General features: G+C 38.0%; 1 protein-coding gene across 4 annotated transcripts in view; it reads left to right on the top strand.

The window, feature by feature from the left end:
- The window catches only part of RASSF6 (Ras association domain family member 6), a 45124-nt gene that overhangs the window by 22082 nt on the left and 1289 nt on the right, over positions 1-21753 (top strand). For 2 of the 4 annotated variants that reach the window (XM_077848339.1, XM_077848340.1), the window contains exons 3-11: positions 497-559; positions 1742-1820; positions 6086-6225; positions 11444-11541; positions 13221-13405; positions 16115-16216; positions 16551-16602; positions 21391-21509; positions 21614-21711. In XM_077848339.1, the coding sequence (XP_077704465.1) occupies positions 497-559; positions 1742-1820; positions 6086-6225; positions 11444-11541; positions 13221-13405; positions 16115-16216; positions 16551-16602; positions 21391-21509; positions 21614-21711 (936 nt within the window). The remainder of the gene's footprint in view (positions 1-496; positions 560-1741; positions 1821-6085; positions 6226-11443; positions 11542-13220; positions 13406-16114; positions 16217-16550; positions 16603-21390; positions 21510-21613; positions 21712-21753) is intronic. The other 2 variants (XM_077848341.1, XM_077848342.1) reach the window with 1 other exon arrangement.

Raw genomic sequence — 21753 nt, 5'->3', positions numbered from 1 at the left:
CTGCTTCCATCTTGTCCTAAAATCTGTGTCTTGTCAGTCCCCTAGTGGCCCTTAGCATCATGTCTTTCTTTTGCCTAGAAAGAAAGCTACTTTGTTCAGTAGCTGCCTCCTGCCTGCGGGGTGAACTTTAAGCTTGTTAAAATGGTTCACAAGGTTCCTGCCTGCTTCTTTAGCTCACTGCGCACCACTCTCCATTTACATGTTCAACTCTTAGATCCTGACACTCAGCTTTCTCCACAAAAACTATAGAAATAGCTCCATGTCCTTGTGAAAGTTATCTCTGCCTGGTAAGTTCCTCACACTCTTCACATTTGATCCCCCCCCCAAGTTCACGGTAGGCAGTGTCTGTTGTCCACGCTCTCACCTGTCCTCAGGTTCAACTGTGTGAATGCATGAGTGCATGGCCATTCGCTATTAGAAGCCGCAGTTTGAACCAGTTTGAACCAGATATGGGCGATCATCTTGACAGTCCCTCTTCATGTCCTTGTGTCTTCAGGGCCAACAAGTCAGATCTACACATTACAGGCTGTTTTATGACCAGCGACCAATGTTTCATCAGGTACACAAAAAAATCACCTTCAAAAGCTTCTTTGGCAGGGTACACACTTCTCCAGGCAGATAGAATATAGTGCAAACAAAACATACAAGCACGTTTATTCTCGCGGAGCTATGGTCTGGTGAGAGAGACCAAATACAAGACAAATAAGTATGCACAAGGTTAGAGGTGAAGAACGGGCAGAGGTAAGAAAGCAGAATATGAATGTTGGGAGAAGGCAGCGCTTTAGATTGAGTGGTCAGGAAGGACTTCTTGAGAAGGTGAATTCTGGGTAAGGAGTTAAAGAAAATGTGTGAACAGCGTGACAGCGTGGGGGATGGGGATGGAGGTCTTTCTGGACATAGGGATCAGTGCAAAGGCCCTGAGGTGAGAACGTGCCTGACATATTAAAGGAATATCAAGGAGGCCAGTGGTTAAAGTGTAGTGAGTGAAGGAAAGAATGGAAGGAAATGAGATCAAAGGGAAACAGAAGACCAGCTCACATCTGGCCTTTTAAGTCACTGGAAGCATGTTGGCTTTTAGTCCAAATAATGAAAAGATATTGGAGAATTTGGAGCTGAGGAGAGAAATGATCAGGTTTGCATTAAAATAACACCTGCTATTACAACAGGCTAGAGATACAGGGAGGCTTTTAGGAGACTGTTGCAGTAATCCAGGTGAAAGATGGACCAGTAGGTTAGCTAGGGAAGGCAAGGATCTTAGGCTATGGGCGCACCGGGGAAAGGACAGAGGAGGGGCAGTAACCAGTATTCCTACTGCCAGAGCCTACCTGTCACAAAGGAAAAGTAACTCAGAAGCAGTGGCCATTTCTGAACTGTTACTATACCCCAGGTAGGAAACACAGTGTCAGGCACGTACTAGATGCTTAACTGAGGCTGATTAATGTTGGAAAACCAAGAAGAAATGTGATACCAAATCCCTGTTTGGTGGCCGTCTCCTGTCACAGAACAGACTCCCACAACTTTGCCCTCAGTCATTTTACCTTCTTTCATTATTTATTTATGACCAATATTTGTTGCTGTCCCCAAAAGACTTCTGTTTTCAATGGCCTGCATTAAGTGAAAATGACAGCACCGTAAAGATTCCATTGAACCATTTCTATATCGTACCTGTACGAACTAAATGCACTATTTCTGCCTTTTACTGTTAGAGAGCCTCATTATAACCAAATGTAATTTTTTTTAGGGAACAACTTAATTCTTTATTGAAGAACTATAATATTTTTTATGGGAACCAGAAAAATCTGCATATTTTATATGGACAGGTAAGCCCATCAAAGAAATGCAATACAGTTTGATTCACAGGAAGAAATTCCATAAAGGTATGGAGGATTCAGGATGAGTTCGAGTCCATAATCTAGCGGCACAAGTGGTCTGGAAAAACTGGCAAATCTTTGACTTGATCATGATTTTCATTTTTAGACCAAATCACAAAATCCTAGTCCTGGAACATGTGACCTTTTAAGCAGTATTGGGGACAGGAAAGTATTTAAAAATAATTTTAATGACCTATTTACTTTCTATTTTTAAAAGTGTGTAAGTATCTTTTGAACAGCAAGTCCACCAGAAATCTATCATAATACTTTTTGCCAAATGTACTAGAACATATAGAGAAGGTCGTGTCATCCCATGGTGACATTATTTGTAATGGAGAGAATTTGAAGATATCTTCAGTCTATCCCAATGAGAGATAGCTCAAAGAAATATGGCATAGTCTGTAACATAGTTTGATTTGGTTGCTAAGATGAATCAGTTAAATTCCAATGGATGTGTACTACGTTATAACAACAAATTTTAAAATGTGAAAGAAACAATTCAGAAAAGTCCTGACGCTACAAAGCATTTTTTGGGAGTGCAAATTGTTGGGAGTGCAGGCTGTTGTACAATCCGGGCTTCGATTTTTCATTTCTTCCTCTTCGTCTCCTAGTAATCCTGTTTCCCACAAGCCTCTCCACTCAGTCTTGTGTTCTAATGGAGCTAACTTCACATCTTTACGATATCTTCCTGGTCCCAGGGAACATTAGACATTTCTACCTCTGATTTAAATCTTCAAATCTGATGGTACAGCATTGACTTTAGGCCAGTGCAATTTGGCTTAAAATTGCTTTAGAAGGAAACTTGCAAACTACTCTGGTCTTTACTAGTGAGGTTAAATGATTTCATTCAACTGAATATTTGTTACCTTCCCAAATGTGATAGATAGGAGAAGGAAGTAACTAATCTCTTTATGAAGAAATGGGCATAATTTTAAATTATTTCAATATTGTCCTATATCTAAGATCTCTAATGTATATAACTGTAAAGAAAATTTAAGAAAAGACCAAAACTTTAAAAAAGATTGTTTATATTTTGCTTCAAGTTTCTGTAAAGTTCATAATGTTAAGTTTTTTCCTTTAGGAAAATATTTGAATTTTGATGTTATGAACATATAATTTGAGCCATATTCTTTCCAATTCTAGGAACAGTGTTCAATTTATAATACAAAAGTCATTTAATTTTTTAAAATACATGAATAAAGTGCACAGTGAGACTATCAAATTGTTTAATCTTTCCATCTTTACTCACTGGTCAATAAAGTTAGAATTCAGAATTTTCAAAATATCCTTGGTTACAATAACAAACACTGTTAAAAGGGGCAGTATGGAGGATAAAATGCAGCTTTCTTAATCTCTGATTAATTAAGCTAATATATTTTTTTAAAAATTTATCTATTTACTTAACAGAGAGAGGGTGCGCAAGTAGGCAGGGCAGCTGGCAGAGGGAGAGGGAGAAGCAGACCCCTGTTGAGCAGAGAGCCCGATGTGGGGCTCGATCCCTGGACCCTGGGATCATGACCTGAGCTGAAGGCAGAGTCTGCCTAACCAATTGAGCTACCCAGGTGCCCCTAATTGAGCAAATACTGATTGTCTCCTGTGTGCAAGACACCATTCTAGAAGCTGCAGATAAAGCAATGAAGAAATTGGACAGAATGCCTTTATGCTGCTTACATTATAGCAGACAGATAAGAAACAAAATATACAATATATCAAATGGTAATAAAGGTGGTGGGCAATAGTAAAGCAGGGAAGAGGGCTCAGGGATCTAAGTGGGGTGAGGGAAGAGGAGCATTCAATCAGAGACTCTGGGAGATGTGAAGAAGCAAACCTTGCAGAAGTCTGTGGGATGCACATTCCAGGCGGAGACAGCCTGAATAAGGGGACGGAGCCTGACTAGTGTAATTGAAGGAGAGCAGGGAAGCCAGGAGAACAGGAATCTTGTGAGAAAGGGGAATTAGTAGCCATTGCAGCTGGAGACATAACTGTGAAAGGAAAGCACCAGAGTTTGTGGGTCTTGTAGATCATTGTGAAGACCTTAGCATGTATGTGCAATGAGATGGAAAACCACAGGGAAATTTTGAGTAGAACAGTGACATTACTTAAAAGGATTCATTTTAAAAGGATCTCCCAATTATTAATAAAATAAAAAATAAATAAAAAATAAATAAATAAAAGGATCTCCCTAGCTATCCGGAGTATAGGAAAGGACAAGAGAAGAATGAGAAAGAAAATTCTTACAATAATCCCGGCAAACATTGGCAATGGCATGGACCAAAATCATGGTAGTGGATACAGTGAGTGTGGTCACATTAGGGATATATTTTTAAGGTGGAGCTAATAGGATTTGCTAATGAGTTGGGTGTTGAGAACAAAAGAAAGATTAAAGGTGGCTCTAAAATTCCTGGCCTGAGCAACTGGAAGGATAAGGGTGTTATTTACCAAGATGGAAGAGTTGGGGAGGAAAATATTCATGGGAGAAAGACCAAGAGGTAATTAGGAACACACTAAGTTTGATGGAAGGTAGGCAATTGGATGGCTGGAGTTCAGTGGGAAGGTTTGGGCTAGAAATATAAAGTTGGAAGCTATTAGTTTAGAGATAGCATTTAAGGATCCTTGAGATCACCAAGGATACTGGTGTACATCTGAAAGAAAAGAGGCCTAAGGATTTAGACAACAAGATTAAATAAGTATAAACAAGACTTCTGTGATAATTTATTTAGTTGACCTCTAAAGAGACACTTTGTAAACAATAAAAATAAAAATAAAAATAAAAATAAAAAAATAGACACTGTGCAATTAGAGAGTATTCTGATATTCCTTACATGAGAAAACCTTACATTGTCTGATAGCAATTGGAGTATTTTTTCTTGAAAGCAAGAATTAGGTAATCTCAGAAGAGCAGATACTCTTTGACTTTTTGCTGTAAGGGATTAATTGAAGTGTAATTAAGCAAAGAAGGGATGCTATACAGCAATAACTAAAATGTAGGACCTGCGTCATGTACTGCCCTTCCAGAGACCAAATTATGTTTGGTTGTTGAAAACAACTGATTGGTAACCTGACTTCTCAGTAATCTGAAACATGACCTCAAAAGTGGGAGAAAGAACACAACTTTGTTTCTGTCAGCCAAAGAAATAATAAGCAATAATATTATTGAGCACTTATTAACTGTCAGGCCCTATGAATTAGGGGTTATTGTGATGTCCATTCTTCAGAAGCATCAGGTTTAAGGGTGTCCAGCATCTCATCCAAAGTCACACAGCTGGGAAGTGGCAGATCCAGGGTTCAAACACGGTTCGGTCTGATTCCAGAGTCTGGAGTTTTCATTACACTCCCAAATAAAAATCGAGTCATTTACATTCTCTAATAATTGATTGGATGTCGTAGTACTTATTGGATGGTTGGAATATGACTCTCCTTAGTTTCTATATTTTTTGAAATTTCCATAATGACAATACATTACCCTAATAACAGAAAGGCTTTTACATAGAGAAGGGAAACATTGATTAGAAAATAAATTTTATGGAAATATGCTTTGGTACTAATATTTACATCCACAGAATAAATAAATGTCTATAACCCATGCTTGCATGGAATTTCCTTCCTATGTTATATTTTCAACTTAAAATCAAATGCTTTTGATTTTTTCAAATAAATAATTTCTGTTATACAACTTATACTGTGTTTTCATATATTTTTCCCTCATTCTGCATAATAATTCCTTGAGCTAAAATTTGTTGCTCAGAAATGAGGAAACAGCCACTAAGTCTCTGAAGAGCTGTTCCTCTGATTTCTAGTTTAGTTAGAGTGCTTACTTCTGCTTTAATCTGAAGATAACAGAATTAAACTTCCAGTTCAGTGAAGAATCATGGAGTTCAGAAAGCATTTGAACATGCTATGCCCTCTGGTGGGCATGTCATTACCATTATGACTTACTTTGTTGATTATAGGTGTTTCCAAAAATGAATTATTTTGCATTTGAACATGCTATGCCCTCTGGTGGGCATGTCATTACCATCATGACTTACTTTGTTGATTATAGGTGTTTCCAAAAATGAATTATTTTGAGGATAAATTGAAAAGCCAAACAATCCCACTGGGGAATTTATTTATTAAGATGCCTTACAGACCTGATTTCTACATTTTCAGTTAAAAGATTTACCTTCTATAAATGACACAAAAACCATGTATGAGATGATTGGTTTCTTCCCCAGACAGAAGAGGGCGAACTAATTGTTGAAGGAATGTTGGACATTTCCTGGGGAGTAAAACGGCCTATACAACTGAAAATCCAAGATGAGAAGCAAATCCCTTCTTTCACTATGTTGAGATCACCAGATGTCTTTTCCAAAAGGTAAGCTGCCTTTCGTGTTTTAACTCCTTAGTGGAGCATCCTCATATTTACATACCTTTCTTGTGTGGATTCTTAGAGATGGGAGCGCTAATGCTTATAACACAATCTCATCTGATCCCCAGCAACTCTGTGAAGTAGGTGTTCGGAACCGGGGGCTCCGAGAGGTTAGGCAATTTGTGCAAAATCTCCAAATACCATGTAGCAGAACCGGACTGGACCTCAGGTCTGCCTGTCTGCTGTGTTGCTTCTCTCCTGAAGGCTGCGTCCCTTTGTTAGAAAAGACAAAATGTAAAGGCAAGATTCCATTAGCCCTGACCTGGACACCAAAAGGGGAGAGAAAATTTGAATTTCTCCTTTCCTTGGAACAGAGGGCTCTTCCTGAGGGGAGACTTCTGGAAAGCAGATTTAATGATGCTCCACCTAATTGTCCTGATCCCGTGCAACAGGGCACAACAAAATGCACGTGAAGCTCGTAACTGCACAAGACCGTTCTCTGCGTGGGTTTATGCATCAGAACCCCAAATACAAAGGCTGGGCTGATTTTTTTCTTTATCCTTTGCAATTTTTAGAAAAACAAATATTCCCAGGGAGAATCATACATGTGATTTTTTTTCTTTTTCTCTTCTTCTCTACCTTCCCTCCTTTTTAATCCTCAACTTTCCAGCTTGTCTCCCTACTACGTATATAGAGGCACCAAGGTTTGTCCTCACTCATCCTGCCATCTATATATAACTAGATGGGCTGGAGTTCTAGGAAGAGAGGATGAAGAGAGAGCCCAGGACCTTTTCCTCAATCTGATCTTTGGCCATAGGCAAGGAAAACCCAATATCACCTTGAAGGAAGCCCCATTTTTCCTATGGAAAGAACACTGATGCCCCACTGTGATTTATTTGCACCTTGCCAATTCTCTCAAACACGATGCTCCAGCAGTTCTGAACATTTTGTAATTCCCTACAGGTACCATGCAGTCTCTTACTTTCCTGACTCCTGGAAAGTCTACCTGCTTTTCAACATCCATTTGCCTCACTCCCTTCAATCAATCTTTTAAGATTCTGGTCAGGTAACACATTCTCCAGAAAGTCTTTTCTGACCCTTCTGTCTGCACCAGGGGCATTGACAATTTTTCTAGAATCGCTTTTAAAATGCACCATCAATTGGTTTTTTATGCCCCTATCTCCTCCTCTGGCCCGAGGGCTTTCTCGGGCTATGAACACACTTTATTCATCTGTTATGGTGGTGCTGGCATGAAGAAGAGACTCAAAATATAGTTTTGAATTAAGTCCCCACAAGCCTGGTAGTTACATTAACCTCTGCTCTGTTGTGAAAACTGTCTCCATCTACCATTCTGACTAGTCTCCCATCCAGGCTAAGGGTTGCCAGCAGGGAAAGGGTCCTGTGTCTATGCAAGAACAGAAGGGAGACCACAGACTTAGGCTCTGATGAAGCCCCGAATGCCTCATCTTCAGGTACCAGATGACTGATGGGCTGATGATTCTAAATGACTAGGAGCATCCTGTAAGAGGAGAAATTACCCCTGGGCTCTGCTCTTAGATCACTGTACAAGACATGAATTTGGCAGAATTAGCTATCATTATTCATATTGCCTAAAAACTCATTGCAAAGTTCTCTGAGCAGCCAGCTGCTTTTGATACATTTTAATTATTTGAGTCATGAAAACTTAATAAGTATGGAACATTAAGGGAAGATGTCAAGGAGATGCAGTAAGGTACTTGTATTATCACATGAAACCTTTTTAAAAATAGCTGCCCCAAGGTATTTTGGAGTTTTCAAATTAAAATTCAAAACACTTGCTCCTAAAAATCCTCAATTTGGGCATAACTTTCAAGAGACCAGGTGGACAAAGTAATATTGATGCCTCTCCATACACTGTGGCAGGTTAAATTTAATATTCTCATGACATGCCTTCCATGGACACCAACTGCATTTTTAATTATTTATCAGAAAGACCATTGCTGTGAACCGAACAGGAACTATCTCCTTTAGTTTAGAGTTGAGAAAGAATTCCCTAGAGAACTCTGCCTGCCCTTGACCACAGTAGTGAGACTTACTAGAGCATTCGAACGAAGCAAAGGGCACACTTGTGGTGTATCAGATCTTACTGAAGGTTAGGAATTATCAGAAAGAGGTCCTACCCTCTCACACTCAAGAGCAAAGTTAGATTCACTTGTGGTTAACTAGGCAAGAATCCTTCCTGGAAACCAGCTGAACACTCAGCAGGAAGGGACAGCATGATTTGGAATGGCTGTTCCTTGGCCTCTGGTTCCCTAGTGGGGTGCTTGGCCACCCGAGGGTCCTATTCTTTGTTTCAGTCCAATTCTAGACATTGTCATTCTGGTTACCACCCTTAAGATGGCATTCACTTGAATTCTGAGCTTTGAAGGAAATCCAATGAAGAAAGAGCCTATTCCCTCACTCTCACTTCTCAAGTCCCCTTTCTCATAAGGGTTCCTTGGTGCAGAACTTGTACCTCGGCTCCCACAGGGTCACAGATGTGGTATCTTCAGTGGGTGGATGTGGAGCAAAAGACAAGGAAGTTGTGTACTCAGCTGCAGGAAGGGCTGCAATCTTGTCTTTCTGTTCACCCATGGAGACAATCATCAGTTTGTCATGCTAATTTGCTTTAATGATCTTCCAAATGAGTCACCCTGAGTCAGCTTAAAGGGAGTGGTAGAAGCTTAAATATAAATCAGTCTGTTTGAACTGTGACCACTTGTGGCCCTTTATGGAAACAATTCTTTGGGCAGTACTTTGATCTTTCATATATGGTCCAAGTCCTTTGTTTCGAAAATCTTTCAAAACATTTTTTTTTTCAAAAAAACCCAAGCCTTACTGAGATTACATTTGCTTGCACAAGTTTTGATTTCAGTCTTTAATCTTTCTAAAATCTGTGTTTGCACATTTTATACAGGTCGTGACAGAATGACATAAACAACAGAAGCTGGACAAGTGTACATTTGAATAACATTCATAGTGTGGTTTTTTTCTTACAACACAGGTAGAAAAATGACCACATTCCATTTGTCTATCAAATTACTACTTCCTTTTTATTTTGCAGCTCGTCAGAAAAGTTCCCCACGATTTAAATTTACTGATAGTATATATGGTGAAGCATGGTCAGAGCAATGCTAACAGTCCCATGCTTGGGCAAGTTAAGCTATTTGATATTGCATTAAGTTCCATCCAGTTTCTTTGAACAGCTCTGGGTAACTGTCCTCAAGTGTAGTCCTGTGCACAGTTGTACGTGGGTGATTCTTCGAATTACACAATCCAGAGCTCAAAACTGGTGCTTTCTACTATGATGGGTAGAGAGGAGGAAGGGCCAAAGATTCATATACTGAGCCATGTTTGTTCCCCGTGATACCACTGAACCATAAGGAAGTGAGGACAAGTGCCAAGTCTGCCGAGATAACCGAGGATTTATACAATACTGATTGGGCACTCCTGGGCACTCTCATCTTCCCCCATGTGAAATAGCATTAGGCTGCCTTCCCATTTGAGTTTCTGCTTTTCATTGGTATTGAGCCTTCCCCATTGCTAACTCTCTTTCTATGATAATAACATCTGCCTCCTTGTGATAATTAATCTCTTGTAGATTAGGGAAGATGGGTAGTTTTGTCTACCTTAAGAATAACTTGATTCTGAGTCAGGATCTGAATAGGTCTCCTTTGAGTTCATTATTACTTATAGTTGTTGGACTTTTCTGACACTCAACTATCTATATTCTGGAGAGTAAGGCTTATGAAAAAATTAACTAACAAAAACATTAGAATTATCTTATTTACACTAAGACGTTATTTAGATCCTTTTTTAAATTTTTTTTTAATTTTTATTTTATTTTTTATTTATGATAGGCACACAGTGAGAGAGAGAGAGAGAGAGAGAGAGAGGCAGAGACACAGGCAGAGAGAGAAGCAGGCTCCATGCACTGGGAGCCCGACGTGGGATTCGATCCTGGGTCTCCAGGATCGCGCCCTGGGCCAAAGGCAGGCGCTAAACCGCTGCGCCACCCAGGGATCCCTTAGATCCTTGTTTACATTATTAAGCTCAAATGATATAAAGGTCGCAAAAAGACACCAAAAGAATTCAAAGATCAAGGGGGAAAAATCACGTTTGTCATGTTCACCACCACTAGTCTTAATAAGCATTTTTTTGTTATTGTTGCCACCAGTGGAATTTGGATAGAATTAGTGCTACAAATGCTACATTTGGATAGAGTATATGCCACCACTTACCGGTTTTTGTCTTTATGCTAGAGATTTTTAGTAAGAATAAAACCAGTCCGAGTAATAAAAGTATCCATTAAACTAGAGAGACTCAGGAATATCTTAGCTCCCTAGTGGTTCCTTGCCTATCATGAAACGGATACAGGTGATCATGATGAGGATGACAATGAAAATGAGGATGATTTTGATAACTTTTAACACATATTGCAAGTTTACTGTGCATATCAGGCACTGTTTGAAGAATTTTACACAAAATAACTCATTTAATCTTCTCAGCAACCCTATCCAACCTCCTATAATTAACATCCCCATTTTATAGATAAGGACACGGGAGAAGGCACAGAGAAGATAAGTCACTAGATAAATAAAGTAAAAGTGACTCAGCCCAGCTGGTAAAAATAAGTAGTTGCCCAGTTTTATGTATTCTAATCACTAAGATGCATTGAAGATTGTTAGTATCCTGTATATAAATCATAATGTTTTAGGAAAAAAGTTTCTCATATACTTTCCTCCTTCGTAAATTGCATTCACAGTAGTAAAGAGCCTTAAAGATAAGCACCACATCTTACTGAGAGCCATTCTACCTAAAAATGCTTTGAATACAATGGGAACTCAAAGCCTGTTGGAAGAAGGAACACTTTTATATCTTAACTCTCCTAAGAGCATTGAGAGATATCTGTGTAAACAATGGATTATTTTGGTTTCTCCTAATTCCATTTGCATACACATTTTACAGAAGCTGTACAATCTTGTGTTTCAGGGTATAACTGAATTGTCAATTTTGCTTCAAGTGAGGACAGAAGTATATAAAGCACACGATGACCATCCTGGTGTAAATAGAATTTTAATAAATGAAATCATTATAATTTGGACTATGCCTACCTGTGGAGGCTCTCCATGCTATATTAATGCTATAAATCTGAAAACCATTATGAATAGAACTGATGTAATTTACATGATTCACTACTTTTCAGGGGAATGACACGCTGGGGGGAGTTTGACGATCTTTACCATATTAGTGATCTGGATAGGACCCAGATTCCAGAGCCTGAAGCAACAGTTTCCCAAGGAGGTAAGTATCAAACTCTTATTAATGGAGAGACCTCTTTTTTAATGTAAAGCATGAATCCTAAAAGTTTCTCTGATATTTAGCATTTTGCGCACCACTATTTAATAAAACTTTTATATTAAAAAAAACTCTTAGGATCATATTAAGTCACTACAATGCTCATATGATATTTAAGAACTTTACTATATAAAAATATGATGATTTTTATTTATTTTTCAAGATTTATTTATTTATTTGAGAGAGAGAGCATGATGGGGAGGGGCAGAGGGAGAGAAAGAAGGAGAGAAAGATGTCGAGGAGACATCCCACTGATCACAGTGCCCCACACAGGGCTCCACCTCATGACTCTAGATCATGACCTGAGTGGAAACCAAGAATCAGATGCTCAACCAACTGCACCACTCAGGCGCCCCACAGCTATTTTCAAAATTACACCAACTCACTTAGATTTATTAGATTAGGGAAAGCTAATGAATTGAATAAATCTGTATATGTAAAATTCTTCAGTATTTTCCCTAGGGATTAGGATCATTTATTATACTCAGTAGTTTTTTATGTTAGACCAATCCCCTCAGACTGAATTCTACATCTTTTTAGAAGTTGAATGTTTTAGTTAGTTAATAAGTCTTTACATAACACCATTTCCCCCCAAAAAAGAGGCAGATATACTGAAATCAGTATATTTGATAGAGTCATTTCAACCATTTCTTTTAAAAAGAGAAATCAACTTAAACATCAAATAAGTTCATATCGAACTCACACAAACCAATGGTAAATGGCAGCTCCTATGACACGTGACATCGGTAGCCACAGTGATGATGTGAAGGTAGTAATATTAGTAGCTACCATTTACTGAGACTCTGCTAAGTGTCAGCCATGATATTGTGTATCTTACATAGATATGGGGAACCAAGAAGGGAGGAGCTGGTGACTGAGGCTGGGGGCAGAGTTTATGTTTCTGGGGTCGTCCTATTACAAAGCTGATTTCAGACTTTTCTCGTCAACATTATCTTATTAATCTACCAACAACTTCCAATGTTTATTTTTTCCAAGCCTTTCTCAACGCAGTTTTTTCTTCTGTCTCCATAAAAACCCACATTCAATAACTAACATAATGTTCCTTCCAAGATTCCCCTATCTTTGATGGCTCTTGGCATCTTTTATATAAAGGTCCTTCCAGTTAGCCTGTTGAAAACATTTCTCTAAACTCAGGGGAGGGATCCCTGGGTGGTGCAGTGGTTTGGTGCCTGCCTTTGGCCCAGGGCACGATCCTGGAGACCCGGGATCGAATCCCACATCGGGCTCCCGGTGCATGGAGCCTGCTTCTCCCTCTGCCTGTGTCTCTGCCTCTCTCTCTCTGTGTGTGACTATCATAAAAAATAAAAAAATAAATAAACTCAGGGGAATCCTAATTTCTTGGTATCGAAGATAACATAAAAATCTATTTGTATCCAAGCACCAGTGCTAGAGGAAGATAAAATATCTCAAGACTATTGGATGATACTCTAATTAATTAGGACATTTTTTAAAATCCCAAAGTAAAATGGAACACTATTTCCTACTGTTTGAAAACATTATAGTTCACTGCCTAGCTATATATTTTCCTATTAAATACATATACAAATCCACCCAAGGAGGTAGGCGGCTAATGATATGGCCCTTATAATCTTTATTCTTCCCAGATTATTTATCTTATCACAGTAGCACTCTGAAGCCTTATGCAGAAGAAGAGCCAGAATCCCCATTGCTCTATCGAACCATGAGTGAAGCAACCCTGGTGAGAAAAAGGATGAAGTCTCCAATGATGGACAGAAAAGAGAGACAGAAGCATAGGGCCTCTATTAATGGGCACTTCTATAACCATGAAGTGAGTCATAATTCCATTAATGTCATTTAAATGATGTCTGTTTTCCTAACAATACCACTCAACTCAACTTACAATTAAAAATAGTAATAAAATAGTAGTAGTGTATCTAACGTTTATTGGGTACTCACTATGTGTTAGGTATTAAACTGTTTTAAGTTGGATTCTGATTATCTCATTAATCACTGAAACAATCCTTTGAAATAGGTACCATTATTTTCCCTGCCTGTGTTCACTGAGGCTCCAGAAGTTAAGTAATTTGTCTTAGGTCACAGTACTTTTAAGTAGCAGCTCTGAACTTGAAGCCAGCTTTGTCTGACTCCAGAACCCAAGTATTAGCCGACGTGATGGATGAGCCCTATCTAAGGGTCTGGTTCTGTGCCAAGCACTATAAAGATGGCTCAGTTAATGCCTCTGCCCACATGGAGCTCGGGTCTCGGGCAAGGAAACCAGTACATCAACAAATGGCATTAGAATAATGTAAGGGCTGCAATAGAGAATGGTTCAAAGTACATTTGAACATTAACATTTAAATAAAGAAAAAAAAAAAACAGCTACAGACCTTTTATTCCAATGAATCAAATTTCTCATCTCACAGCGTTCCTTTCCGGGTCTTGAACATATAGATGTATTTTTTTATGTAAGCGTAGTTATACTTTGGATATAATTTGTATTCTAATTTTTCACTTAATGTTTTAAATTTATGTGTTCCTTTCCACAGTTTTTGTAAGACATTTCACTTTGTTGATGGTGGGAAATAGATCAGAACTGAAGTTTTTCATGTCATGTATTTCAGCAATTATTCATTCATTTAATAAATACTTAAAAAGCACTTATTCTGTGCCAGGTACCATCCTAAGCCCTTTAATACAAAATGTTAACTCATTCATCTGAAGCTTTTTTGCCTTGTTCTTTCTTCTACCCTTGGGAACATATCCAAAGTGCGCCTTTGGAGACTGGTGGGGAGAAACCTCCCTTGTGAATTCTCTGTTCAAATTCAACATTTTTCTGGCTCAAGAATTTCCCCTTAGCCATTGACAGTCCCGCATAGATGTGCAACTACCAATTGCCCTGGTTTTTATTCCTTATAATTATGCTGTGTCATCATCTTGTGGGGGTTGTTGGTGTTAAAGAAGGCTGTAAAGACCTCACTGTTCCAAATGAACAGCCACCAGCGGGGCCCCCCTGTGCTAAGAATGAAATTGATGAGAAGTTGGCCGCAGAGTATCCTGGCTAAATGCTGGACGGCTGCAGCTTGACACCCTGATTTCAAATTCTTGATGACCGAAGTTAAAAAAAAATACCTCCATCTCTTAGCTTTCGTTCCTTTATCCTTCCTACTTTGCAGGTTGATGGGACTAAATGGAATGAGGTGAGCTAAGCACTGAGCACAGTGTCTGGCACAAAGAAAAACTCAATTTACATTAGTTTCATTTTTGTTGGTTAAAAGAGATCAAGCTGGAACCACACATATGTCATACAGATGCCATTCGCTGCAATTTAATAACTAGCAGAAAACAAAACAAACCCTCAAGCCCCAAAGCACTCCATTGGTGAACGTGCTGCAAGAGGCATCTAGGAGTTTAAGTCGATAGAGTCATAAGATGTGTTTTTATGTCACAGAACCCCATGATAACACCAATATTGTTAGGATATGAATAACAGCCATATTAGAGACTTAGATTATGATATTTGTACATAAGTTATGACTATTGACGACCTGTGGTATGCTTCTACCCGTGCAATAAGAAACCATTTTATTCCATTGTGTGTTTTGGCCAAGTAAAACTCTGAAAAACATGATTCCAAGTTCATTGTATGTTGGCACTTTGGAAGGGCTCTTGGAGATCATCTAGTCCCACTCTCTTATTTTACAAATGAAATCCTCGAGGCTTCTTAAGGCCTCAATGTTAAGTGAACTAACAAAGTTGGAGTTAGGAGACTCTATGATCTAGGGCTCTGAGTCTTAATCTAGTGCTGTTGCCAAACTCCATAAATATTTTTCATATAAACAACATAATCATGTATGTAACATACTCTCGCCCTAGTACTAGATGAACACATGGGTCTACAGGACTCCATGGAACTCATAAGCACCAGTCAGATGTTTCAGAGTGACTCATTAATGCCTCACAATGTGCACAAACACTGAATTTTCTCACACTTAGCAAGAATTTATCCCAGAAATCCTCCATATATCTGCTTCAAAAAGTTATCTCCATACCCATATTTCTATTCACACAGATGTTGTGCATATATGCACTTTGATATTTACTCACTGATTTCCCAATAAAAGGCTCATCTAACAATCCACTGAGCCACCCCAGAGCCCACCCATCTCCATGTCTGCTGAACCGAACTCATTTCTAGAGTCTTGGAACACTATTCATGTTACTTTGCATTTGTGTTTAGTCATAGTTAATTTAATTTAAAATCTTGAACCACATTGAACAATGAGATGGTTATCTAGTGAAAATGTTTCGAACATCCTCAAACGATGTTTAACCCACTTACTCTAGAAACAAACAATGTAAAGCTGCTTAAAAGGATACATAATATCCCAACAACAAAGAAAGCAAGCACAAAAGAACAAAAGTTTTAAACTGGTGATTTGGGATTTTTTTTTTCCACATAAGAGGGTAAGAAGGCCAGGTTCAACATATTGATTCTTGTTAGTTTGATGTAATGTTAAGAATTTTGTTTTCTTCCCAGACATCGATTTTCACTCCAGCCTTTGGGTCAGAAACTAAGGTCAGAATAAATAGTAATATGAGGACTGAAGAAGTAATAGAGCAACTTCTCCAAAAATTTAAGGTAATCTTTATCACAAAACTGAGCTAGAACTGTATTGGATATAATTTAACTGCAGATACATAAATGCACTCTTCTGAAGAAGACCTATCAACATATGATCTAAATTAAGTTGTTCACTTCTGAAGAATTCTTTCTTAAGTATAACATCTCTTTGTAAATGAGCCTTGAGAAATTACTTTAGCCCTAGTGAGCAGAGCTGTTTTCATGTCTAAAAGTGCAAACTGAGAGTGAGGAAACAGATTATTTGGGTCAGGTTAGTTTAGAAAACATCTGACAATGACCAATCAGTCAAATATGAAAGAATTCATGTACGTTTATTTTTTTGCATTGACAGATTGAAAACAGTGCCCAAGATTTTGCACTTTACATTACTTTTGCAACAGGTGGTAAGTTTGATCACTCTTTTTATATGATTCCAGGAGGTTGTAGTTTTATGTCCACGGGGGAGGCAGAAGACAGTTAAACGTCATTCTGTGGAAGAAAGGGAAAGAAAAGAGCAAGATGGAAACGAGGGAGGGTGTTTTAGAAGATTATTCATATCTCAATTTCAGAGGAAGATAACTTAAGAATAAGGTATCCTAGAAGAGCTTATAATACAGAAGAGTTCATCTGCTATTTGGCCAGACATTAAATTACCTGAATGGTGGTCAGACCTGGGAGAGTCTGTGGAAAGTTCCCAAGGATTGTTATGCACTGAAGTTGCTGACTTCTATACCTCTTTCTTTTTGACTTTCCCTTCTCATTCTAGCTCTTACTGGAGCTATCAATGCAAACCATCTCTCTCTGATCTTGTTATTACCGCTTTCTTAGCACTGTGTCTGCGGCATTGCAGGAGTGTTCTTTCTCCCTCAGTAGAGAAAAATATGCACAACTTGGTGGTCAGGAGCAAAAGTTTGGCAGCTGGACATTGGGAAGAGGCTACACATGGGGTGCTGGGAGCAGGGATAAAAGAGAGATTAGAGAAAAAGCTAAAGAAATACTAAAATGAAATTTTTAAAAACCCTAAAGCTGAAAAAATTACGTTAAATTGTAGAAATATTTCCGGCTAAAGAGTCAGAGTGTTTGAACAGGAAATTGAACAGAATAAAATAATACTGGGACACCTGGGTGGCTCAGCTGTTGAGCGCCTGCCTTTGGCCCAGGGCGTGATCCTGCAGACCCAGGATCGAGTCCCACATCGGACTCCCTGCATGGAGCCTGCTTCTCCCTCTGCCTGTGTCTCTGCCTCTCTCTCTCTCGAATAATAAAATCTTAAAAATAAATAAAAACAAATAAATTAAAATTAAAATTAAAAAAAGAATAAAATAATACATTTTGATGCCAGGACAAAAATGTAAATGAAAAAAAAAATGAAAGTTGGATCTTTAAAAGTATATAAAATTAAAGTCCTTATAAATTGAAGCTTTGAAAATAAGAAATATATGAATTTTAAAAATTCTAAGGGTGTGTATATATATATTCATATTTTACTTGTTTAGGAAAAACTAAGAAGTATAAAATAAAAAGCAGAAAGGAACTCTATAAAAAATGTAAAAGATACAAATAGTAAATTATGAAAACTATCAGATAAAAGGTTAATACCTATAATAATAGAGTTCTTGCAAAATGGTAACAAAAAGACAATGCAATGAAAACAGAAACCACAATGCGATATCAGCTCCCATTTAGCAGATTGGCAACGTTTCAGAAGGATTCTACCTATGCCTGGTGTGGTGAAAGGTAAAAGGGTATTTTCATGCAATTCTGGTGAAAATGTAACTGCTTTTACTTTTTTGGAACTTATTCTAATATTATTAACATTATTATTAACATACAGGATATGTATCCTTTAACTCAGCAATCCCACTGGTGAGAATCTATTCCACAAAAACGAAAGGACTAATACCTACAGATTTATGTGCAAGGCTATTCATAATGACAACAAATTAAAGACAAAGTCACCCATTATAGGAGAATGATTGCATAAGTGGTTGTTAAGCAGCCATCAAATGGAGTTGTTAGATGTATACAAGTTAAATGGAGGGAATTCCATAATATCTATTCTGTGAAAAATGCAACATGCCTAAAAATGTACATAATATGATCCCATCTTTGTAAAAGAATTACAAATCCCATTTAAATATGTGTTATATAAGATCCTATGACCAGAGAGAAAGGTATTAAATGATAGATACTGAGTCGTGAGCATCAATTACCCAACTAGGAGGTTGGGGGGATGCAGAGAAGAGGATGGAAAAAGGAGAAACACAGAAGCAAAAAAATAAATCATTTAAAAAAACATGTCTTAACTCCTAGAATCCTCTTCTGACCTCTACACGCTACAATAAAAATAGCAAGTTTCACACGACCTCCTTTATGTATTGTGCTTGTGTCTGTGCATAAAGACACATAGGAAGGGCTGGCCACACGAAGGGTAATAAGGCTGATGTCTCAGAGTTCTGGGATTCCAGGTGATTTTTACTTTCTGCTTTGTGCTTGTCTCCGTAGTTTCAATTTACAATAGCATGTGCGGTTTTTAAAAACTTTATTAAAGAATCATTGGGAATAATTGACAAATATAATTGTATATATTTAAAGTATACAATATGATGATTTGATACACATTTACGTTATGCAATGATTCCCAAGATCAAGATAATTAACACATCCATTACATTACATAGTTAAAGCTTTTCATGTGTGTGTGAGATGCTCCAGATCTACCCTCAGCGACTTTTGAATGTACAATATCATGTTATTAACTCTAGTCAACAAGCTGGACATTAGATCCTCAGAACTTATTCTACAAATAACTGAAAATTTGTACCTTTGTTATCATCTTTTCCCTTCCTGACAGCATGAGTTGTTGCTTTTTATAATCAGATAAAATGTCTATTTTCACTGCAAAAATGTAGTTCTTTAAAATTTTACCGGAAAAATCATGTTTTATTTCAATTTTTGTGTCAAAATTCTAATACATAAAATCCAGAAGATAATCATAACTACCACCTTTTAGGGATCAGGGACAGAGAAAAGAATGGAATCAATAGCACCTGTTTAGGTATTAATCTGGAAAATACAGGTGCATTTAATACCTTGTATCAGCTAACTCATGATCAAGTGTTTTTCAACTTCTAGTCCATTTCAGAATTACCTGATAAGTGCATTAAAATAAAGATTCCCAAACTATCCAGATCCAGGAACAGTCTGGGAATATGTATTTCTGATAATTATCCCAGAAACAAAGTTATGAAGCAAGAAACCTTGCTCTGTGATATCAAGAATGTAACACACTGAGGATGCAAAACCAAGTTAACGTAAGATGTAGAGGTCAGAAGAGGATCCTAGTGGGTTAATAAGATAAGCTGAATTATTGGGTTTCTCCTTTGCTTCAGAAATGTAGAGGAATTAAAGCAATGAACTCTAATTCTATAGAAGCAAGAATGGACAATATTACTTTAATTGTGCTCTGGATCCTCTCCTAACTTTTTCCTGGGGCAAGCCCCTGGGGATGAGAACAGTTCTGATTCTCGGAACTTTGGTAGCCCAGGGTAATTGATTTCATTGGTGACAATGTAGAAAGGACTCATTGGTCTACCTTTTGCCCCTTTCAGTCTATGTCAACATAGCAGACAGATTATTCTTTAACGATGTAAGTCAGACTATGTCACATCACTTCTCAAATCCTACGGTGGTGTTTCTTCCCCACAGTAAAGCCAGAGTCTTTATGCTGGTCCCACTACATGTTTTCTTCAACTTTTAAGAACCCTTCCATCATCTTCATGTTAGCCACCCTGGTCTCTTGTTGCTTTTGGATAGCACTAGGTGTGCACTGAGTTGGAGGGTGCCTGGCTTATTTACTTACTCTGTTTGGAACACATTCTTCCCCCAAATAGCTCCCTGGTTCCATCCCTCAACTCCTTCAGTCTTTATTCATATGTTATGTCTTCAGTGAGGCCTTTTGAAGCCACCCCATCAATCATTGCATACTTGTCCCCTATGCATACCTATTTACACATACGCATTCTTTCTACCCCTTTCCTTGCTTTATGTTTCTTCTGAATGTTTGTCACCAATATATGACATGTTTTATTGGTCTATCTTCCTTAGCATCTGTGTCTTCCACAGAATGGAATGTAAGGTCCACAGGGGAAGTGATTTTATTCTGTTTTATAAGGTGCCCAGCACAGAAAACAATGCCTGAAACATAGTAGGAACTCAAAAAATATTTGAAGAAGGGGGGAAGGAGATGGATGTAAAGGCAATGTGTTCAGTTCATGCTTCATTCTGATAAAAATGAAATCACAGATGTGAAACTATTTTGACAGAAAGCTGGAAGTGCTTTGGTGGGTGGGAAATTTGTAACTTTAGGAAATTTGAAGTTCTAGGAATACACCAGATTGGAAGTTATTTTCTTTCTCATTTCATTATTATGGCCCTCAGATAAATGAAATAATAAAAATATCTGTGATGTGAAACATGAGTATATGTTTAAGAAAGACCCAAGGATTGCATTGGAATGAGAAACAGAGGAATCATTGAAGATAATTACAAAATTTTGGACCTGAACAACTGGGAATATGGAAATACAGTAACTGAACTAGGAAAGAATCAATAAAAATTTGTTGAATGAATGAAAAATTATTAAGAATTTTTTGGGGGCAGCCCCAGTGGCCCAGTGGTTTAGTGTTGCCTTCAGCCTGGGGTGTGATCCTGGAGACCTGGGATCAAGTCCCATGCCGGGCTCCCTGCATGGAGCCTGCTTCTCCCTTGGTCTGTGTCTCTGCCTCTCTCTCTGTGTCTCTCGTGAATAAATAAGTAAAATCATTAAAAAAAAAAAAAAAAAGAATTTTATGGGAGTGTTACTTGATAAAAGCATAAATGGGCCTGGGGATATATCTGAACATCCAAATCAAAGGTAAGGATGAATTCTATGAGATACAAATCAAATTTAAGAGATAGCAAGAGAAAGAAGTCCATTTGTACTTTTTTTTGGAAAGGTTTCAATTTTAATTTACTCATTTGAATGAGTGCCTCCTGTTGTATGTTCTGTTCATGCTTCATTCTGATAAAATGAATAATTTTTCGGTCTTCTTCCAATGTGAGCTAGAGAGAAAGTGAATGGATGACTTACATTTCTTCTCTTTCTCTAGGATGGACTCCTGACTATAGATGATTCTTGTTTTCCTTTGCAGAGCGGAAACGGCTAAAGGAGACAGATGTCCCACTACTGCATAGGCTCCTACAGGGACCTTCCAAAGAGAATGCTCGCATTTTCCTCATGGATAAAGATGCAGAAGAAATTAGCAGTGATGTATGGATATTGTTACCCTGAATCTGTCTTTGCTTCCTCTTGACTTAGCACCTTTCACAGAATCTGCTTTCTTTTTTGTCTCATTTTGTGTTTTCCTTTTCCAGGTGGCTCAGTACATTAACTTTCATTTTTCTCTCCTGGAATCCATCCTTCAAAGATTAAATGAAGAAGAAAAGAAAGAGATCCAAAGAACAATAGCCAAGTAAGTCAGGAGCATGCATGCTGGGCACCCATTCCTTTAAGA

Source organism: Canis aureus, chromosome 14 (genome assembly GCF_053574225.1).
Source record: "Canis aureus isolate CA01 chromosome 14, VMU_Caureus_v.1.0, whole genome shotgun sequence".
NCBI lineage: Eukaryota > Metazoa > Chordata > Mammalia > Carnivora > Canidae > Canis > Canis aureus.
Note: the sequence above shows the minus strand (reverse complement) of the source record. Positions and strands in the feature narration are given on the sequence as shown.